General features: G+C 45.8%; 2 protein-coding genes across 7 annotated transcripts in view; one reads left to right on the top strand and one right to left on the bottom strand.

Moving 5' to 3' along the window:
• Positions 1-8,937, top strand: part of LOC139411532 (small ArfGAP 1) — a 60,648-nt gene extending 51,711 nt beyond the window's left edge. For all 6 annotated transcript variants that reach the window (XM_071158032.1, XM_071158045.1, XM_071158036.1 and 3 more), the window contains 3 exons: positions 3,919-4,132; positions 5,949-6,280; positions 7,320-8,937. In XM_071158032.1, the coding sequence (XP_071014133.1) occupies positions 3,919-4,132; positions 5,949-6,280; positions 7,320-7,457 (684 nt within the window). In that variant the 3' untranslated portion in view covers positions 7,458-8,937. The remainder of the gene's footprint in view (positions 1-3,918; positions 4,133-5,948; positions 6,281-7,319) is intronic.
• Positions 8,938-10,439: 1,502 nt separating this feature from the next.
• Positions 10,440-22,922, bottom strand: part of LOC139417193 (galactosylgalactosylxylosylprotein 3-beta-glucuronosyltransferase 2-like) — a 35,135-nt gene continuing 22,652 nt past the window's right edge. The window contains exons 2-4 of the mRNA XM_071166442.1: positions 17,472-17,616; positions 13,448-13,596; positions 10,440-11,161 (exon numbers count right to left, since the gene is read on the bottom strand). Of these exons, the coding sequence (XP_071022543.1) occupies positions 11,075-11,161; positions 13,448-13,596; positions 17,472-17,616 (381 nt within the window). The 3' untranslated portion in view covers positions 10,440-11,074. The remainder of the gene's footprint in view (positions 11,162-13,447; positions 13,597-17,471; positions 17,617-22,922) is intronic.

Raw genomic sequence — 22,922 nt, 5'->3', positions numbered from 1 at the left:
AGAGGGTAGTCTGAACATGGTACAGAGACTGAGGAAGAGAGAGGGTAGTCTGAACATGGTACAGAGACTGAGGAAGAGAGAGGGTAGTCTGAACATGGTACAGAGACTGAGGAAGAGAGAGGGTAGTCTGAACATGGTACAGAGACAGGAAGAGAGAGGAGCCACACAGGATATTTTCTTCTCTCAGCCGTCTCCCGGTCTGAGAACAGCAGTGGAGAACGAGAGATGGAGTGATGGTTAAATAAAGCACTTGTGAATGAGCTGTGTTTGATAGGTGCCACAGTCATTCCCCCACCCCTCCCTTCATCCCACTTCCATACTCCCTTGGCTCTCCACTGCCGAGACACACACACACATCTCCCCTTTCTTGTTTCACGGCTCAGAGCATACACCGGCTGCACGCCGACACAGCACAGTCCTGACTGAGCATGGACACAGCACAGTCCTGACTCTGAGCATGAACACAGCACAGTCCTGACTGAGCATGGACACAGCACAGTCCTGACTCTGAGCATGGACACAGCACAGTCCTGACTCTGAGCATGAACACAGCACAGTCCTGACTGTGAGCATGAAGAGCAATTATGGGTGGTTGGTTCCAGCATCTCTAACTACTGCTGTTACCAACCCCAATCTGCCTTCTCTCTCTCAGCCCCTCCCCTCTCCTTCCCGCCAATCCTCCTTCCTCCCTCCTTGCTTCCTCTTTCCTTCCCCGCTCCCCTTCCTTTCCCCTCCCTGTCTCTCCCTCCCTGTCTCTCCCTCCCTGTCTCTCCCTCCGTGTCTCTCCCTCCCTGTCTCTCCCTCCCTGTCTCTCCCTCCCTGTCTCTCCCTCCCTGTCTCTCCCTCCCTGTCTCTCCCTCCCAGTCTGTATTCTGTTCATGTAGGACACACACAACACATGTGCACTGCTTCACACATGGAAGGAATCCAGACACACAACAAAAGAATACACATGAATACACACTTTCCTACTGGCTGCCTATGGTTGGTTTGTGCTACTGGTTTGAGCTGTGGTACACACACCCACAAACACACAGCCATACATTAGACAGCGTTGATCTGCTTTCCCTCCACTATCAACCAGGATTCTAGTGTGATCTTCTATCTCCAGTGTGTCAATTCTGAAAATGTGATCTCCATACAGATCTCCATGACCTAGGATTTGTGTTATCCCCAGTAAAATAACCCCCCCCCCCCCCCTCTCTTCCCTGGCCAGATCTGTGTTCAGTAAAACAACCCCCCCCCCCCCTCTCTCTCTTCTCTGGCCAGGCCTGTGTTCAGTAAAATAACCCCCCCCCACACCTCTCTCTTCCCTGGACAGGTCTGGGTTCAGTAAAATAACCCCCCCCTTCTCTGGCCAGGCCTGTGTTCAGTAAAATAACCCCCCCCCCTCTCTCTTCCCTGGACAGGTCTGGGTTCAGTAAAATACCCCCCCCCCCCACCTCTCTCTTCCCTGGACAGGTCTGGGTTCAGTAAAATAACCCCCCCCCCCCCCCCCACGTACACATACAGACATGTTACATACACACACAACCTTCTGCTCAGTAGGATTGTCAGCTACAGATGGTGTATCAGGGGGGGTAGTGTGTGTGTGTTCTGCCAGATTCGGGCAGGCTGGAACACACGCTGCTAAGTATTTGTGGGTCTGAATGTAGAAGTATATGAATACTGACACGGTGGGAAAAGGCTGTTGAATGAAAATGCCACTTCTAATTCACAGCTTTGTGGAGAATCAAGGGAGGGGAGTGTAACATGGATACTGGTGTGAGAGTGGGAGTCCAGCCATGCACACATCTGTGTGTGTTGTGTGCCTGTCTGTGTCCACTGTAAGGACATGTCCCTGCTGATTTTCTTCCACTACCATCTCTTTAGTCCCTCCACATTGACCAGACACACAGGCACACACCCCTCCCTCCCTCTCCTACTCGTATATCACTACTGATCCAGAAGGCAGTCAGACAGAAACACACTACTAACGTTGGGAAAACGCTCGTTTTTGGGCCACATGCAAATGCCTGGGTATTTATAGCACACTGATACATATTGCAACGCTCCAGAGCCGCCTGCCTGTCACCTTCATCTGTCTCGGCCCTAGTAAATTGACCGTGTGTGTGTGTGTGTGTGCGTGTGTGCGTGCGCAGACATTAAAAGGTCATGCTCATGAATAGTACACGTTTGTGTGTTTGTTCACCACTGTGTCTGTCTGTCTGTCTCGGACTCAGTTCGTCTGTTTGTATGTTCCCTCCTCTTTTCTCCTGCCCCTTCGTTCCCCAGGCAGAGAGGTGGGGAGAAGCAGCCGTATGCCACAACACACAGAGCCCTTCCTGTGGCGCGCGTGTACATGCCGTCATCGCGCAACTTCCCTCCTGTCTCGCCTTATTCATGAACTGACTCCCTCCTCTCTCCCTTCTTCCCTCCTCTCTATCGCGCCTCTCATTTCCCCTGTCCTCTAATTATCAGACCAAAGGTGAGGACACCACAGTTCACAAGACCGAATCCAAACATCACACTGTTGATTTGATGTGCATTTTACATGTACTGTACCTTTCACAGTATTTTAACATTTTCGTTCCATAATGAAATCTGAAAATACTCCGGATACATTCAGTAGCACCATCCACTTATTCATTGACATTTTGGAGCAGGTGCCTGATAAGAAAAGCCATTAGCAGGGTTTGAGTGAGAGAACTAACTAACTGGTGTCGCCAAGTGGCCACACACCTTTTCAATGTACCTTTTTACTCTAGGAAATGACCTTAACTATAAGGTGTTTGTTTTTTAGCTCTCCAAGCTTTTCCGCTGTGGAACTGAAGCAGGCACACTTGTATTATTTTGTTTGGAACACAGCCCTCTATCCTCACCTTCACACAATTACTGCTGTTTTTGTTATACCCAAACCGTTATCTATCGCATTCTGGGTCAGGTGGGCATCATTTGAAAGCGTATTCTATTGCCAAGATGGCTTGCTTGAGTTCTAAAATACTATCTTACAGTGTCAGGCTTTCCAAAGGCACTTCAGACAGATTGTCCTTTTGGTGCACATAGAGAGGAGTCATGAGTGCGTTCATGTACGTGTTCCGCGGCTAATTTTCTTCACCATACGACAAACAGGCTCAGTGTGTTCAGGACGTAACACATGTCATCCTTGTAACTGGATCAAATAGAACGATCGCAAACGTTGATACTGTAAATGACATGAGTTTTCAAATATGGAAACGTGAAGTGCACATTGGGACTCGTGGGTGTGTGGATTGCTTGTATGACATCAAAGCGGTATTTATTCTAGTCCTCAACCTCTCATCTTTCTGAACACACCCACTCGGTTTACAGCATTTCCCTCACTCCGAAAACAAATGGGTAACGGTAATGGGGGTCTTGTCACGCGCGGTGCTCAAGTTTATAAATGCAGTCCGTCAAAGCCATGGCAGCGCGGTGGAGCACAGAGTCTGAGCTCTGACGTCATGTATAGCATGTTGCTGTACCGCCAACGCATTCCAATTTAAACGCTTATCAATGACCAAATCTGCCATTTTCAACATGTATATGTGATGACGGGGGCCATGACAACGGTTAAAAGTTTGTTTTTTATAAAGGGTGTGTGTGTGTGTGCGTCTTCTCAGCCTCGTTCTCGCTCTATTCATCTCTCTCTTCCTCACCAGTCTAATTCATATCATCCATCTCACTTAAGGTGACAGCACCTCTTCTCTTCCTTTTATTTCTCTCTCTCCCTCTCTCTTTTTTTAAGTGCTGCCTGTCAGTCGTACTCCCTCTACGTTGTGAGTGTATGCGTGCATGTATGTGTGGTTGTGCATTCTGCTCATGCAGGTTGGCTTCAGTAAATCAATTTGGCCACAGATCTATCTCACAAACACACACACACACACACATTCTGTCTGTTCCTATGTTCTGTCCCTCCAGGCAGTCTCCAGTGCAGCCCCAGGCGCCCCAGCAGTAGCGGCGTCCGCGGGGGGATCGGGGGGTGCTGCTGGCCCCCAGGCTAATCTGGACCTCTTCAGTGAGAAGAACAGTAGCAGCACCAAGACAGAGGAGGGGGCCAAGAAACCCCTCTCCAAGGACTCCATCCTCTCCCTCTACAGCAACACCACAGTCAGCCCACAGCCTGCTGCCCCAGGTAGTGCTACGTACAGTACATACATACATACATACATACATACATACATACATACATACATACATACATACATACATACAGTTGTTATTGGAAGTTTACATACACTTAGGTTGGAGTCATTAAAACTCATTTTTCAACCACTCCACAAATTTCTTGTTAACAAACTATAGTTTTGGCAAGTCGGTTAGGACATCTACTTTGTGCATGACACACGTCATTTTTCCAACAATTGTTTACAGACAGATTATTTCACTTATAATATACTGTATCACAATTCCACTAGGTCAGAAGTTTACATACACTAAGTTGACTGTGCCTTTAAACAGCTTGGAAAATTCCAGAAAATTATGTCATGGCTTTAGGAGCTTCTGATAGGCTAATTGACATAATTTGAGTCAATTGGATGTGTACCTGGGGATGTATTTCAAGGCCTACCTTCAAACTCAGTGCCTCTGCTTGACATCATGGGAAAATCTAAAGAAATCAGCCAAGACCTCAGAAAAACAATTGTAGACCTCCATAAGTCAGGTTCATCCTTGGGAGCAATTTCCAAATGCCTGAAGGTACCACGTTCATCTATACAAACGATAGTACACAAGTATAAACACCATGGGACCACGCAGCCGTCATACCGCTCAGGAAGGAGACGCCTAGAGATGAATGTACTTTGGTACGAAAAGTGCAAATCAATCCCATAACAACAGCAAAGGACCTTGTGAACATGCTGGAGGAAACGGGTACAAAAGTATCCACAGTAAAACGAGTACTATATATCGACATAAACTGAAAGGCCGCTCAGCAAGGAAGAAGCCACTGTTCCAAAACCGCCATAAAAAGCCAGACTACAGTTTGCAACTGCACATGGGGACAGAGCTCGTACTTTTTGGAGAAATGTCCTCTGGTCTGATGAAACAAAAATAGAACTGTTTGGCCATAATGACCATCATTATGTTTGGAGGAAATAGGGGGAGGCTTGCAACCCGAAGAACACCATCCCAACCGTGAAGCACGGGGGTGGCAGCATCATGTTGTGGGGGTGCTTTGCTGCAGGAGGGACTGGTGCACTTTACAAAATAGATGGCATCATGAGGAGGTAAAATTATGTGGATATATTGAAGCAACATCTCAAGACATCAGTCAGGAAGTTAAAGCTTGGTCGCAAATGGGTCTTCCAAATGGACAATGACCCCAAGCATACTTCCAAAGTTGTGGCAAAATGGATTAAGGACAAGAAAGTCAAGGTATTGGATTGGCCATCACAAAGCACTGACCTCAATCCTATAGAAAATGTGTGGGCAGAACTGAAAAGGCGTGTGCGAGCAAGGAGGCTTACAAACCTGACTCAGTTACACCAGTTCTGTCAGGAGGAATGGGCCAAAATTCACCCAACTTATTGTGGGAAGCTTGTGGAAGGCTACCCAAAACATTTGACCCAAGTTAAACAATTTCAATGCAATGCTACCAAATAATAATTGAGTGCATGTAAACTTCTGACCCACTGGGAATGTGATGAAAGAAATAAAAGCTGAAATAAATCATTCTCTCTATTATTCTGACATTTCACAACCTTAAAATGAAAGTGGTGATCCTAAAACATGGATTTTTTACTTGGATTAAGTGTCAGAAATGGTGAAAAACTGGGTTTAAATGTATTTGGCTAAGGTGTATGTAAACTTCCAACCTTTTCTTTATGTAGCGTTGCTGCAGGAGAAATCTAGTGGAGGTAACCTTGAGAATGTATTTCCTCTGCTGATACTAAGTGTTGACCCAAATGCTTTCTCTCTCTCTCTGTCTGTGTGTGTGTCCTCAACTCCAGCTGCTGCTATGTATATGGGCCAGCCTCCGATGCAGCAGTTCCCCAGCCAGCCCTCCGGACAGCCTAACTTCCAGACTTACCCAGGAGTGGGCGGAGCTATGCCACCCACAACCATGACGGGCGGTGTTATGCCCCAGGGAGGAGGAGCCATGATGGGGCAGAACTCTGGCATGATGGTCGGTATGGCGATGCCCAACGGCGGTTACATGAGTATGCAGCAAGGCATGATGGGGCCTCCGGGCGGAGCTATGCCAGCGGGGGCGGGGACTCCCCAGATGTACGCCGCCATGCAGCAGCAGCAACAACAGCAGGGCCAGTGGAATGTGAACCAGGTAATACACACACACACAGTGGGTGATCATGGGGGAAATTCTCTTCTCATTCCCCCCTCTGTGTGTGTCTCTGTAGCTTTACCCAACCTTTGTGTGTGAGCACTGTCATTTCCTTACGACTGCAGGAGGTTAATGAGAGATCATAAATCACTGTGCTCCCACTGACAACACATCAAACACACACACACTCTGCCTCGGTGCAGTACATGATATAGTTGTGTGTGTACTGTAATGGGTTCAGGGTGTGCTGTTGGGCTTTTAACCTATGGGTGGGGTTTGGAAAGGATGGTTGGTGGGGGGGGGCTACTCAAAAGTGCTCTCGAATCATTATGCTTGTCTGGGCTACACACACACACACACACACACACATCTCAGACAAGCCGATAATTCTACTGCTGCAAGGGCATTTCTAATGGATTAGATAGCCAAGACTGGACAGTGGCAGGAGAGGCAGAGGAGAAATGGGCAAGGGGGGATGGGAGGGAGATGGACTGACTGAGGACTAAAGAGATGAGAGGAGGGTGTACTCTCTCCGGTCCTTTACACATGCAGTAAGGAAATAATGTCCGCTGCGTTAAAGGGATACTTTGGGATCTTTTTCAAATCGACTTCCCCGGACTCCGATGACCTTGTGGATCCCATTTTATGTCTCTGCGTGCAGTTTGAAGGAAGTTGCTAACTAGCGCAATTGCTAACTAGCGTTACTCATACATTTCCAGTCATCTGATAGCGGACCCATTTCCAGTCATTGCGCTAATGCTAATTAGCATTGGTTCACGGAGCTACCTCTAAATGACTTCATACTGGACACAGAGACATAAAAATGGTATCCACAAGGCCATCGAACTCTGGGGAAAGTAGATAAAGGGCCTCGTTATCAAACTCCCAAAGTATCCCTTTAAGCTGGTTGTTGCTGTCATTCTAGAATTGTCTAAATGGTTTGTCCAACCTTCTTAACGGTCTCTATTTTCTCTGCCCCTCCCTCCTCTCTTTCTCTGCCTCTCTCACACACCATGTCTCTATCTCTTATCTCTCTCAGATGACCCAGCAGATATCGGGCATCGCCATGAGTGGTGGTGTGGCAGCGCCACCCGGCTTTGTTCAACCAGGTGCTCCCATGGGTGGGGGGGTGGGTCCTCCCTCGGGCCAGACCCTCAGTACCCAGCTGTGGAAGTGAGGGAGGGGAGGGGGGAGAGTGGGAGAGGGAGGCAGAACAACCATGTCACCCCAAATCTCCTCCTCTACCCTCACTCACCAACTGCAAAACAGGAAACGACGCACATGGGGCAATCTATGGACTGCTCCACTGTTCTCCCTCCTCCCCGTTTATGATTCCTTTAGAGACCCCTCTCTCCCTCTGTGTGCTGCGGGGGCGGAGTCTGGGGTGAAAACAGACTGGCAGCTGTGTGTTCATCTCTTTACTTGGGACTTTTACTTTCTTATTCTTTTGACTTTTTTTCTTTTGTTAAAAAAAACAACATATTGGCGAAAGAGAAAAGCTGCTGGACCAATAATACAAGCGTCTAATAATAATAATATATCATCACCAGAACCCGATAGTGAGTAAATAGATATTTAAATGGAGAGATATGGATAACATGTTGGTGACCACCCCACCCCACCCATCAATATCATGTGTGTATATTATACTGTACTCCCCTCTGGGCATTCAGAGCTCCTGTAGCAAGACATTGTATGATCCAGTACTGTATTACTGTATGTGTGTGAGATATAGACCCCCCCCCCCCCCCCCCCCCCCCCAGTGAGGTTGTGTTCTACCATCTTACTGTGGTGTTTTGTTGTGTGCAGAACAAGAAGAAGCACAGTTCTGTCTGATTGACACTACAAAGCCAAGCTGTACTGGGCTTGGCCTGGTTACGCATCCACCTTAGTTGCTGGAAATGACAGTGAAAAGACTATATCTGAGCCAGCACAGTATGGTTCGTGGTGGCCATTTAGTGTGAATCGGGCATTAGAGGCAAATAAACCTGGACGACAGTCGGTGGGGCAGGGAGCTTACGTGGAGGGGGAGGGGACCAGAATACGAGAAGAAAGAGATGATGCCAGTGATGACATAACACTCCAGATGATTCAGGAAGTGTGTTGACATTGGGAGCCTAATGGAGCTGTCAGGGATTGGAACAGTTGGCTTAACATCACGTTTGCTTACTTCCCGGCCTCTATGATGACATAATCTCTGTCTAATCCTGCTTTATGTCAATTTATAGATTCTATAGTGGGGAAAGAAGGTGAAGAAATACTGCAGGGGGAAATAGGTGGTGCACTAGAAATCAACAAACAATAGATCAAACACAGACATTCTGTGTGTAGTTCTAAGTTGGAGATGCTATCCACATACAGGGTCCCTGCCATGTAATAACAAGAGAACACACACTCAGAGAACTCACACACACACACACACACACACAAGAGAATTCATACACACAGCATGTCCTCCAGGTTTATTTCTAGTGGTGTTTACATTTTCTGGTGCCTAGTACAGAGAGAAATGTTCTTTTCCGTGCATTAAACAGTGAATAGCCATGAACTATTGTGACCATTTTTGTCCAATGACTCTTTTATTGTAAAGTTGTTTTTTCTTTTCTTTTTCCTGCTTTTACAAGAGGGTCATTTGGAATAAAAGTTGTACTCCTGGAGTTTGTCTCTGTGGTCCAGTGTGTCACAGACCCACAGACACTTGAGAACGAGAAAACCAACCGGAATGTTAGCCGTCCGTAGCAGGTTGGCCGTCTGGTCGCCGCTGACCACAGACCATCGGAAGAGATTTTCTGTTCATTTCCCGACGATTGTGCATGTCGAATGGCCATCGTTAGTCGACACCCAGCAGGTGATCTACTAATCACAGCCCATGTTCTTATTGGTATGTCTTTACAGACATACACACATATTGTTCAGTTTCATACTCGTTGATCTGGTACACACACAAACTCAGCAAAAAAATAAATCCTCTCACTGTCAACTGCGTTTATTTTCAGCAAACTTAACATGTGTAAATATTTGTATGAACATTACAAGATTCAACAACTGAGACATAAACTGAACAAGTTCCACAGGCCTGTGACTAACAAAAATTGAATAATGTGTCCCTGAACAAAGGAGGGGGGGGTCAAAAGTAACAGTCAGTATCTGGTGTGGCCACCAGCTGCATTAAGTACTGCAGTGCATCTCCTCCTCATGGACTCCACCAGATTTGCCAGTTCTTGCTGTGAGATGTTACCCCACTCTTCCACCAAGGCACCTGCAAGTTCCCGGACATTTCTGGGGGGAATGTCCATAGCCCTCATCCTAGGATCAAACAGGTCCCAGACGTGCTCAATGGGCTTGAGATCCAGGCTCTTCGCTGGCCATGGCAGAACACTGACATTCCTGTCTTGCAGGAAATGACGCACAGAACGAGCAGTATGGCTGGTGGCATTGTCATGCTGGAGGGTCATGTCAGGATGAGCCTGCAGGAAGGGTACCACATGAGGGGGAGGATGTCTTCCCTGTAACGCACAGCGTTGAGATTGCCTGCAATGACAACAAGCTCAGTCCGATGATGCTGTGACACACCGCCCCAGACCATAACGGACCCTTCACCTCCAAATCGCTCCAGAGTACAGGCCTCGGTGTAAAGCTCATTCCTTCGATGATAAACGCGAATCCGACCATCATCCCTGGTGAGACAAAACCACGACTCGTCTGTGAAGAGCACTTTTTGCCAGTCCTGTCTGGTCCAGCGACGGTGGGTTTGTGCCCATAGGCGACGTTATTGCCGGTGATGTCTGGTGAGGACCTGCCTTACAACAGGCATACAGCCCTCAGTCCAGCCCCTCTCAGCCTATTGCGGACAGTCTGAGCACTGATGGAGGGATTGTGCATTCCTGGTGTTACTCTGGCAGTTGTTGTTGCCATCCTGTACCTGTCCCGCAGGTGTGATGTTCGGATGTACCCTATCCTGTGCAGGTGTTGTTACACGTGGTCTGCCACTGCGAGGACGTTCAGCTGTCTGTCCTGTCTCCCTGTAGCTCTGTCTTCAGCATCTCACAGTGCGGACATTGCAATTTATTGCCCTGGCCACATCTGCAGTCCTCATGCCTCCTTGCAGCATGCCTAAGGCACGTTCACACAGATGAGCAGGGACCCTGGACATCTTTCTTTTGGTGTTTTTCAGAGTCCGTAGAAAGGCCTCTCTTAGTGCCCTAAGTTTTCATAACTGTGGCCTTAATTGCCTACCGTCTATAAGCTGTTAGTGTCTTAACGACCGTTCCACGGGTGCATGTTCATTAATTGTTTATGGTTCATTGAACAAGCATGGGAAACAGTGTTTAAACCCTTTACAATGAATATCTCTGAAGTTATTTGGATTTTTACTAATTGTCTTTGAAAGACAGGGTCCTGAAAAAGGAATGATTTTTTTATTCGTTTTTTTGCTGAGTTTACATACACACATACATGTAGACAGACAGACGGTCTTGTTTAGCCTGCATACTTCATAGGAATCACTTTTTATAAGGGACTGGGCCACATTGCAGTACGAGAGCAGAGTCCCCTGGGAAAGCAATGGTCACCCCAGTGCATTATGGTCCCCTTTGAGGTCCGGAATCTCATTGAGCCATTCACAACATTCAGGCAGCAGTTCCCATCCATGCAATTGGTCCAAAGTCCTGTTCATCATAGTGTAATCCATATCAAGGTTATGGTCAAGCAAGGTGATGTCAGTAGTGTAGTTCAAGAAATTACTGTCAGTCTGTCTGACCAATGGGCTTGCTTATTCCTCGGTTATCCCACCCCTTAGACCTCGATAACCACACTGTCCTGTCGATGTCTGGGCTCGTTGCCCAGATTCACCTTCTCTGTACGAGTGTGCCACACCAACACCTGAGAGAGGGGGCGAGAGGGTTAGTGTGTGTGTGTTCTCTGATGAGCACACACCAGATAGATGCATAACTTTCACTATATCACTGAGCCAACTATATGAAATGGAATGGTGCCTTTGTTAAAATATTCAAGAAAAAGCTCTTTGTGACAGAAAGGGAGGGAGTGGATCAGACCGAATAGACTTCTACCTTTTACTGTAGTACATGGAAAGTGCCTCACTTCTATTTCCAACCCAGTAATTTGTGTTCACACACATACACAGTGATGGATGGTTGGTGTGCAGTGCCATCCATTCCCGACTCCACTCAGGTGGAACATGTCCTTTCCTGCACACGGGGCTGATAATTGGGCCGTTTTGCATATCTAACGAGACAAATGCTGCAGCCAGCGAAGCAGGCATAGGTTTGTGTTTCATTCTATTGTTCCTTTCCTAAATCCCTTCCCTCTTATTTCACCTCTTCTCCTCTCATTCTCTCAGAAAATTCTACAATATTCTAGTCTGGTCTGTTGTGCGGATTTGAGGTAGAATCTAGTTAGAACCCATCTGTAATAAAATGGGAGGGTGAGGTAGAATCTAGGTAGAACCAATCTGTAATAAAATGCGAGGTTGAGGTAGAATCTAGTTAGAACCCATCTGTAATAAAATGCGAGGTTGAGGTAGAATCTAGTTAGAACCCATCTGTAATAAAATGCGAGGTTGAGGTAGAATCTAGTTAGAACCCATCTGTAATAAAATGGAAGAGGTTGAGGGAGATTTGGGGGGGGGTTAAAGGCAGTCCAATCTCTATTGGCACCGAAAGTGCTGAGTTGGCAGAGTGTGCAGAGCACCCTGTGCCAGTGTGTCTAGTAGTTAAAAGACAGTCTGAATCCATGGCAGTAAATTTCCTGTCTGCTCTCTCTCTCTCCTTCCAAATTGGATTCTCCTTTGTCTGTCTAAAATATTTTCTCATCTTTCTCTCTCCTGCCTAATGTTCTTCCCTATCTCTGTCTATTTCTTTCTCTCCTCTGTCTTGTTCCACCTCTCCTTTAACCCTCCCTTCTTCCTTCTCATCTCTTGTCTCTACTCACTCCAAGTCTTTAGCAGTTTGAGCATTTGTTTTTCCAAGGTTGAAGTTAGATAAGTTTTGTATTTCCTCCCTAATGCTTAAAGGAGAAATCTGCAGTTGCTACATCTATTTGGACTTAAAAAATGAATGACATCACATTGGGCAAAAACTGGTTGAATCAACGTCTCATCATTTCAACCCAAACAAAGAAATGTGATGTTGTTGACTCAACGTGGAAAACTGATTGGATTTGCATAAATGAATAACGTAACGGCATTTGGTCTTTCTTTTTTTTTACCCAGCTTTTAACCTAAATCCAATGATATGGTGACATTTGTTGTTGATTCCACATTGAATTCACGTTAGTGGACAACTCAACCAAATGTGAATAAAAACTAGATTCTGAACTGAGGTCTGTGCCCAGTGGTATTTACCCATTGATCCTTGAAGAATATAACTTAGAAATACCCCATGAGCTTAGTTCAACTGTCACACCCCATCATAACCCAGAATATAAAGCTTGTTTTACTCCAATGTTTGTAAACAAAGTACATATAGTCTCAAAAAATGGCTAAAACTATCAATGTTATATTATGCTTCGTTAGCTGTGTCTATTAATTTGAGAGTGGTTACATTTCTCCAGCCCTCTACCTCAGCTTTTTACTTAAACAGGGGAAAACACTTTAATGTTTCAATTGAGAATTTCCCCTTTTAAGGTTAGCATGTGGGGCAGGTAAGCTGACCCTAGATCTGTGCCTAAAGGCAACTTTTACCTGGGGTCCAGTTCAACGTTTTCTACGTTGCATGATGGTTTGTACAAAATGACACGTTTCCCCAAAACGGAGCGCACCGTTCTGTGGTACTGCAGTGCTGGGCTGTTATTGGTGATGATGTCACGTACTGCTGGTGATATGACCGTGGTGGGTGATAATTGATGATGTCACATCCTGCTAATGGTATGTATTAATATCAGCCTGCAGTGGCCCCATTAAACTAATGGGCTGATAATGATGATGACTAACAGTGTCATGAGCTGTACAAGAGAGGAGGGAGGTAGCCTAACTGATGAAGGGAGGACACACAGATGCTATATTAGGAGAAGGTGCTTCATCACAAACAAACAAAAAAAATCTCACTGTCATGCCAACTTGTTGTTTTGACCAATTAGCAAGTCTTTGGGGTCTGATATGGGGTTAGAGGTCAGGGATTAATGAGGTTGCCACAATGATGGGCTACTCACCCTAGTGCAGTTGTTGGCTTTGGGCTCCAGCTCCCCCACCTTGGTGATCTGTTTCAGGAAGTCAGACTCCTGCATACCAGGCTGGGAACCCCTACGCTTGAACAACGCCCGTGGGTTCCCCAGGACCACTTGGAGGTTCACTGCAAAACCTGGAGAAAAGGAAGCGGAAGAGGTTCATATGCCTGGTCAGATGATTATGTCTCACACATCACATGTCAATCTTGGGATCAGTTAATTCCTTGCTTTATTAATCATCCTGGAAGTAACTACATACAGATCATTGATGACCTCGAACTATGGTGCAACTGACCGGAGATCAGATATATCTCAACTGTGCGGCAGAGTGTGTGCACGTGGGTGTGTGTGTGTTTGCTGTTCATGACTATGCATTGAGAATGCCAGACAGTATCACAGGAAGATCCCACTACAGTATCTCATATTACTCTCCTTATCTCAGTTACAATATATGCAATACCACTGGGTATGGGGTGTGCTGGTGGCTGCATGGAATAGCATATTACGTTTACTCGCCCCTCCACGTTTCTAGCACTCTGTTTTCTAGGCCATAACTCTACTCTCATGGGTATCCTTCCACTCCACTGAGAGATTGTGAGGTTGTGTGTGTGTGCCAGTGCGTGTTGTGTATTTCCTGCATTTGGAGTCAAAGAAGGTTGCCAGTTTAACACACACACATACACACAGTGTGTCTGAGTTAGTCCACTGAGATCTTCCTATTGGGTCAGTCCTATCAGGCATATTACTGAGCAGTGAGTGATACTGCAGTGAAAGCCCAGAAGCTGTACCCCAGGTATGAAAGCAATTATAAGATAGACATCTCTTAACCTGCAGCTAAGGTGGTATGAAGATTAGTGCATCTGTTAGCAATGCCTGTCTGTCAGTGCAGTTTCTGTCTCAATAGTTTCATCCAGCTTCCTTCCCTGGCTTCTTTTCCTTGTCATTTTCTTTATGGTTCTCTTTCTATGTACTGTACATGTTAGAAACTATACAAAAAAACTCCCGTTCATCTTATATCGCGCAAATGAACAGCAAACCTGGTTTCTAAAACAAACGACAAACGCCTCTCCCCCATGTGACCTACTTGTTGTGTGTATGTACAGGAGGTTGGTGGCATCTTAATTGGGGAGGATGGGTTCGTGGTAATGACTGGAGTGGAATGGTATCCAATACATTAAACACATGGTTTCCGGGTGTTTGATGCCATTCCCTTTACTCTGTTCCAGCCATTATTATGAGTCATCCTCCCCTCAGCAGCCTCCGCTGACTGACATGTACCTTATGTGTAACTGATAGATACACACACACACACACACACACACACACACACTACATGTTAATGTTTTTAAATGTATGTCAATTGTAAAGTTGTTTTGGTCTGTAATGTATTTTTCGTTATGTGTCGGACCCCAGGAAGACTAGTTGTTGCCATTGGCGTCGGCTAATGGGGATCCTAATAAATCAAGTAAAGCATATCTTTGTCTGCTAAATGATCACTGATACAATGGTGGAAACCTTTGGAAAGGAGACAAAGGAAGGATAGACATTTTAGAATACTGTGACACAGCTGGTTACTTCCTGTTTTATGAGTGAGGCTTATGACCATTGGTCAAGAAAAGGGTTAATATTAGCAATAGCATGACTCATTAAAGACTAAGTGTCAGCATGCCCCCCCCCCCCCCCCCACACTTACTCGCTGTGGTGTAAACACTAAACACTTTCATGTTGCTCTCTCAAAATCCTCTTCAGGTGAGAGCTCCACTCCAAGACAATGACGGACAGGGCTTTGCGTGTTGGCGCATGTGTGTGGGACGAGATATACAGAACTGTGTGTGCGTGTGCTTGCAAGTGTGTGTGCGTGCGTGCGCTCGCGTGTGTGTGACTGCACCAGCAGAATACTCAACCATCTCCTCTTTCTCTGGCCCAATTGTGGCCCAGTAAATGAGATAGAGCAGCGTTGGGACGGATTAATTGGCCAACTTGGCTGCTAACAATAGCCTCCAATACCACAATACAAGTTATTAAGGTAAAAGCTGCAATTTACACACTGCTCAACATTGCCCATTGTACAGCAGATGAATAGTGATTAAAGGGGGTTTTTGTGGGCAAAAAAAATGATTGATTGCAAGTTCTGTGGTGAATATAATATATGTACACTACCGTTCAAAAGTTTGGGGTCACTTAGAAATGTCCTTGTTTTTTGAAAGAAAAGCTCATTTTTTGTCCATTAAAATTGAATCAAATTGATCAGAAATACAGTGTAGACATTTTTATAGAATATCTACATACGCGTACAGAGGACCATTATCAGCTAACCTTACTCCTGTGTTCCAATGTCACGTTGTGTTAGCTAATCCAAGTTTATCATTTTAAACGGCTAATTAATCATTAGAAAACCCTTTTGCAATTATGGTTGCACAGCTGAAAACCATTGTCCTGATTAAACAAGCAATAAAACTGGCTTTCTTTAGACTAGTTGAGTATCTGGAGCATCAGCATTTTTGGGTTCGATTACAGGCTCAAAATGGCCAGAAACAAAGTACTTTCTTCTGAAACTCGTCAGTCTATTCTTCTTCTGAGAAATGAAGACTTCCATGCGAGAAATTGCCAAGAAACTGAAGATCTTGTACAACGCTGTGTACTACTGCCTTCACAGAACAGCGCAAACTGGCCGTAACCAGAATAGAAAGACGAGTGGGAGGCCCCAGGGCACAACTGAGCAAGAGGACAAATATATTACTGTCTAGTTTGAGAAACAGATGCCTCACAAGTCCTCAACTGGCAGCTTCATTAAATAGTATCCGCAAAACACCAGTGTCGACGTCAACAGTGAAGAGGCGAGTACGGGATGCTGGCCTTCTAGGCAGAGCACAGACACTGGACAAAGGTACTAGAAGGTCAGCATCCCGGACTCGCCTCTTAACTGTTGACGTTGAGAAGTGATGGTTGCTGATAATGGGCCTCTGTACGCCTATGTAAATCTTCCATCAAAAATATGCAATTTCCAGCTACAATAGTCATTTACAACATTAACAATGTCTACATTGTATTTCTGATCAATTTGTTGTTCTTTAATGGAGTGAAATGCAGTGAAATGCAGTGAAATGCAGTGAAATGTATTTTTTACAGGGTCAGTCATAGTAATACGGCACCCCTGGAGCAAATTGGGGTAAGTGCCTTGCTCATGGGCACATCAACAGATATTTCACCTTGTCCGCTCAGGTATTCAAACCAGCGACCTTTCGGTTATTGGCCCAACTTTGTAACCGATAGGCTGCCTATCGCCATTTAGCAGGCACTTTTGTCCAAAGCGACTTAATAATGCGTCCATATATTTTCATATGGGTGACCCCAGCAGGAATTTGACCCATGAACCTTAGCATTTCAAGAGCCATGCTCTGCCAATTGAAACACACAGAAAGATAAGAAAGGCTAGGGGAGATAGGGAGAGTAGAGGAAAGCACAGGAGAAAAGGGAAAAGGTTGATAAGGGGAGATGTAGAACAGGAGGAGAGGAGATAAGGATAGGAGTAGGCTCTTCTGTTACAATGTCTTAATTGTCTGTGTGTGTGTTTGCAAGCACAGAGTATGGGTAAAATGTGTGTCCATCGCATGTCTGGCTGTGTCCCTTTATTTGCACGCTTGAGTGTTATTGTGTGGTTAGTGGAACCATTAATGCAGGAGGGACCACTAGATGGGTTTGTTATGGACAGAGCAGAGCAGAGAAAGAGGGACAGAGAGAGGAGAAAGAGAGAGAGAGGGAGAGAGAGAAGGCTGAAGTGGTGAGCAGCATCCCACTTTACTTTTAGATGTGCTTACAGCCGAGAAGCACCGTTCCCTGACGCACCCTTTTAGAGACAGACCGAGAACAGTCTCCAACTCCTCACCCCAAACACAAGAGTCCATTAATAGTGTGAAGCAGTTTACAACACCATGTTGGGCTGCATTCCAGATTTTTTTTAAACACTGGGGTCTGTTCCTCTGCCCTAGATGATTAGATGTGCTCTTACCTGCCATGTCAATGGCGAAGGGGCGGTCGGGCCTCCAGCCAGTGTACCAGCCCACCACTTTGCCCTTATCCACTATGGGGCGCTCGTACCTCCGCCCACTGACCAGCCCCACCGGCCACACTGACACACCCCGCGTCGAACGCATCTAGAGAAACAGAGTGGGAGAGAGAGTTAGACACACAAACACAAACACACAGAAGCCCCATAGGCCACACAGACATGCACTTTGATCCGAAAACAGGAGAGGTCAAAGCAATAGGATTCTTGGTGTGAATTAGCTCCAGGCCTTTCCAGCTCATTCATATCAGTGTAGATAGAGGATAGCAGATAAGGAGGCCGTTTTAGACTTTTGAGATGAACTGTCTGTGTCCATATGTAGAACCGCCGCCCTCCCCAAATCAAGCTGTGAAGTAGATCAACAACCACATTTATTTGGTGGCAAACGTCAGGTGAAATATCTGAAGAAATCTGATAAGGCAGAAATCATCATGGCTAGACTCCATGCTTCACTGGATCCTACACTAAATGAAATAGCAGAGTAGAGTAGGGCCCGGGTACATTTTCACCGTGAATTAGTTACAGACAGCCGGCAGCAGGGTAGAGCCAGACTGTTTGTGTGTAAGTGTGTAAATTGCGTTTAGCCTTGGAGTGTGGAACACGTGTGTGTGTGTGTGTATACAGTTACTATGTGTGTGTGTGTGTGTGTGTGCATGCATTCATTTGTTTGTTTGATGGTGTGTTGTGTAACATTTCATACTTCATCTCCAGTATAGATTTCCATTCTAGTGTTGTTCTCCTTTCAGAACCTCAAACCACCTGGAGGAAGTCACTCCAAACATACAAGACAGTATTGGATTACAGAGCGACAATGTCGCCGTGTGATTCTTCACACAAACGGTCAAGCCAGGGCCTAAATCTCCTCTCCCCCCAGCTCTCAACAGAGTGATGGGAAGGCTCTCTCTCCCTTTCTCTCTCTCTCCCCCCCTTTACCCATGCACACGGCTTAGATGTCTTCTCTTCAAATGCTGTACCCCTTGAGCTTGTGCGATGCTAAAACCCTTCCCCACCTTTCTGTTTCCTCCTTTTTCAAAGGCTACTGGTCGAGTCTATCAAAACAGAGATGAAAAGAGAGTGAATGTCCGCTCACTCACTGTTTACTGTTCCCGTGTGTGATCTTCCTTTTAGCCTTATGATACAGCATCGTTTCCAGCCTTAATGGTCTTTGATGGGGTTTTAACCGGAGTAGCCTGATGAAGACTGTTGTGGAGGAATCAAATAGATGACACTGGGTAGCAGCAAAAAATGAGTTGACATTAATTTGGTTCTAATTATGTTTCGTCCAGATCCTGACCCTTGTTTGGACATGCATAATTCCTCAAATGAATGGAGACTTAGGGATGGAGCAGTTGTTTAAAAGACATCCTTGAATATGCTTCCAATGTATTCTTAATTACAAAGTACCCCCATAGTACTCATATAGTCCTACCCACTACACACTCCAAGATCGGAGATGATTGCTATCCGATCACACACAGATCAGTGATTAAAAAAAAGGAAGGGAGGAAAGAAGGACAAATGTTCAATTGGACCAGGGCCTCAGAGAAAAAGCAAAGGCAGACCTGGGAACTGTAAAGATTGATTTAAAGCTCCAGCCTCTGCAGGCATGGACCCAGACTGTCAAAACCAACATCAACCGTATAATACCTGTGCTAGAGAAATAGTCAATACCCTTCAGAAAGAATTCACTCTGCAGAGAATTCTAGCTCTAAAAATAGACCAAAAAAGAATTGCTTTGTGACCTATAACCTCTACTGGCTCTATGCTGGCGTTTTGGGACATCGAGGAAACCAGATCCCATTATTGACATACATTGGATTTTGACACAGTAGATGGGTTCCTGGTCTCTATCTGAAATGGAGGTATACTTTCCACATAGCGGCATTGTCTGACTGAGTGGTACAGAAAAAAGTCATACCTTAAAGGATAATCAAATCAAATCACATTTAATTTGTCATATACACATATTTAGCAGATGTTAATGCGGGTGTAGTGAAATGCTTGTGTTTCTAGCTCCAACAGTGCAGTAGTATCTAACAATTCACAACAATACACACAAATCTACAAGTAAAATAGTGGAATTAAGAAATATATACATTTTAGGACAAGCAATGTCGGAGTGGCATTGACTAGAATACAGTAAAATACAGTATGTAAACATTATTAAAGTGGCCAGTGATTCCATGTCTATGTACATAGGGCAGCAGCCTCTAATGTGCAGGGTTAGGTAACCAAGTGGTAGCCAGCGTGACTAAGTTCAGGGCAGGATGCTGGGTGGAGGCCGGCTAGTGATGGCTATTTAACAGTCTGATGGCCTTGAGATTTTCATTACCTAGGTCCCAGCTTTGATGCACCTGTACTGACCTCGCCTTCTGGATGATAGCGGGGTAAACAGGCTGTGTCTCGGGGGGTTGATGTCTTTGATGGTCCTTTTGGCCTTCCTGTGACATCGGGTGCTGTAGGTGTCCTGGAAGGCAGGCAGTGTGTCCCCGGTGATGCGTTGGGCAGACCGCACCACCCTCTGGAGAGCCCTGCGGTTGCGGACTGTGCAGTTGCTGTACCGGGCATTGATACAGACTGACGGGATGCTCTCAGTGGTGCATCTGTAAAACTTTGTGAGGGTCTTAGGGGCAAAGACTCATTTATTCAGCCTCCTGAGGTTGAAGAGACGCTGTTGCGCCTTCTCTACCACACTGTCTGTGCGGGTGGACCATTTCAGATTGTCAGTGATGTGTACGCCGAGGAACTTTTCACCTTCTCCACTGCGGTCCCATTGATGTGGATGGGGGCGTGCTTCCTCTACTGTCTCCTGAAGTCTACGATCAGCTCCTTAGTTGTGTTGACATTGAGGGAGAGGTTATTTTCCTGGCACCACTCTGCCAGGGCCCTAACCTCCTTCCTGTAGGCTGTCTCATCCTTTTTGGTAATCAGGCCTACTACTGCTGTGTCGTCTGCAAACTTGATGATTGAGTGAGTACAGGAGGGGGCTGAGCACACACCCTTGTGGGGCCCCTGTGTTAAGGGTCAGCATAGTGGAGGTGTTGTTTCCTACCTTCACCATCTGGGGGCGGCCCATCAGGAAGTCCAGGACCCAGTTGCACAGGGCGGGGTTCAGACCCAGGGCCCCGAGCTTAATGATGAGCTTGGAGGGTACTATGGTGTTGAAGGCTGAGCTGTAGTCAATGAACTGCATTCTTACATAGGTATTCCTCTTGCCCAGATGGGAAAGGGCAGTGTGCAGTGTGATGTCAATTACATCGTCTGTGGATTTCGGAGTGAACTTTTGACCAGGGGAATAGGAGAATACGTCAGGTTACCATTTAAGATGTAATCTATCAAATTTTGAGCCACTGTCATCTATCTAACATTGAGCTGCAACATAGTCAGTGAATGTCTAGGCTGCTTTTGTTTACTCCATATTAACGGAGGTGATATGTAAATCGTATGCATATACAATGGGATTTTTAATGATACAGTATAAATCCATTATAAATGTGTTTCTCTCCCAGAGAATAAGCTGTCATTTAATTGTGTGCTCATACACTCTTTCCTTGGTGCGATTTTAATCAATCCTTCTCCATGTGTCATTAATATGCATAGCGGGGGCTATGAAAGAGAGAGAGGGAGAAAAAAAATGATAAATTAAATTAGAGGAGAGAAAATGAGGAGGTTATGAAATGGTGATGCAATGATACATGGTGTGTGCGCGGGTTGGTGTAAGTGGTTGGGGGTGAGTTTGCTGTGTCTGAAAGAATGATGAAGTGTGTGTGTTTGTGTGTGGTTGTGTGTGTGTTTGTGCTCTAAGGGCATCGTTTCTGTCTCCATCCTTCTAAGCAGCAGGGCGGGGGGTGGGTTCAGGGTTGGAGGGTAGACAATGCCAGCATTTTGACAGACTCACGACTCACACTGCTCCTGAGGGTGGAGAAATAAATGAGGAGAGGGATGAGGAGGGAAGAATAGAGGAAGAGAGAGAAAGAGAGAGGGTAGTACATGAGAGGATGTGAGAGAAGAGAGAAGAGGCACAAGGAAAGAGAGAAGAGAGAAGAGGATACAGGGAAAGAGAGAAGAGAGAAGAGGACACAGGGAAAGAGAGAAGAGGGCACAGGGAAAGAGAGAAGAGAGAAGAGGACACAGGGAAAGAGAGAAGAGGACACAGGGAAAGAGAGAAGAGAGAAGAGGACACAGGGAAAGAGAGAAGAGAGAAGAGGACACAGGGAAAGAGAGAAGAGTGGGAGAGGATTGAAAAGGAAAGTAGGGAGGAGATGAGAGAGGAACGGATCCAGAAATAAGGAAAAGAGAGAGGGAGAGTGGAGAGGAGACAGAGTGGGAGAATAGAAGGGGTGTGCCAGTGCAGTAATGAGTAACCAGAGCTAGTGGAAAATCAAGTGTCTGTTCTCACGCCCTGTTCTACGCTCTTCACCTCTCTCACACCTCCTCCTTCTTTCTCACCACCCTCTCTTCTTCACTACACTACCTTTTCTCTCTCCTTCCCCTTCCTTCTCCCCCTCCTCCTCTCCACCACCTACTCAGACACAGCCAATTTCTATCTGTGGGATTCTCTCCTTTCTGCTTCAGTTCCCAGACAGAAAAAACCCCCTCTAGTATGTAATTATGATAATTGCTCACATGGGTTTGATGGAATTGGATTTCAGATTTTGCTCTTCCTCTCTTTCTTGCGGTTCCTTTGTTCCCTTTCTAGGGGCCTACTGAACACTATGGAACCACGGCCATTGATTGAATTTGTCCTGGCAATGTGTCAGTGTAGTTCAAGTCCAAGTATGTAGACCTATTTTAAGTATGTAGGCCTATCTTCCACACCAATTAATAGTCTGCCTATTTAAGAACATAGTTTCTACCCTTGTTGAGGTGGGAGAGACAAAATTGTGTTCAATTATTTTCTGTCACACCCTGATCTGTTTCACCTGTCTTTGTGATTGTCTCCACCCCCCTCCAGGTGTCGCCCATCTTCCCCATTATCCCCAGTGTATTTATACCTGTGTTCTCTGTTTGTCTGTTGCCAGTTTGATTTGTCTCATCAAGCCTACCAGCGTTTTTCCCGTGCTCCTGTCTTTCTCTAGTTCCTGTTTTCTAGTTTTCACAGTTGTGACCATTCTTTCTGCCCTGACCCTGAGCCTGCCTGCCGTTCTGTACCTTGTAACACCACCCTGGATTACTGACCTCTGCCTGACGTTCTGAACCTTTCGGACTCTGCTCTAGACAACTGACCTCTGCCTGCCCTTGACCTGTCGTTTGCCTGCCCCCCTGTTTTTGTAATAAACTTTTGTTACTTCGAAACTATCTGCATCTGGGTCTTCTCCTGAGCCTTGACACTTTTCATTAATTGGTAGGACGTTCTACCTCACTTTTACCAACACGTCTCGTGTGCCTATCACC

This window comes from Oncorhynchus clarkii, chromosome 1 (assembly GCF_045791955.1).
Source record: "Oncorhynchus clarkii lewisi isolate Uvic-CL-2024 chromosome 1, UVic_Ocla_1.0, whole genome shotgun sequence".
NCBI classification, from domain to species: domain Eukaryota; kingdom Metazoa; phylum Chordata; class Actinopteri; order Salmoniformes; family Salmonidae; genus Oncorhynchus; species Oncorhynchus clarkii.
This window is presented reverse-complemented; position numbering and strand designations above follow the sequence as displayed.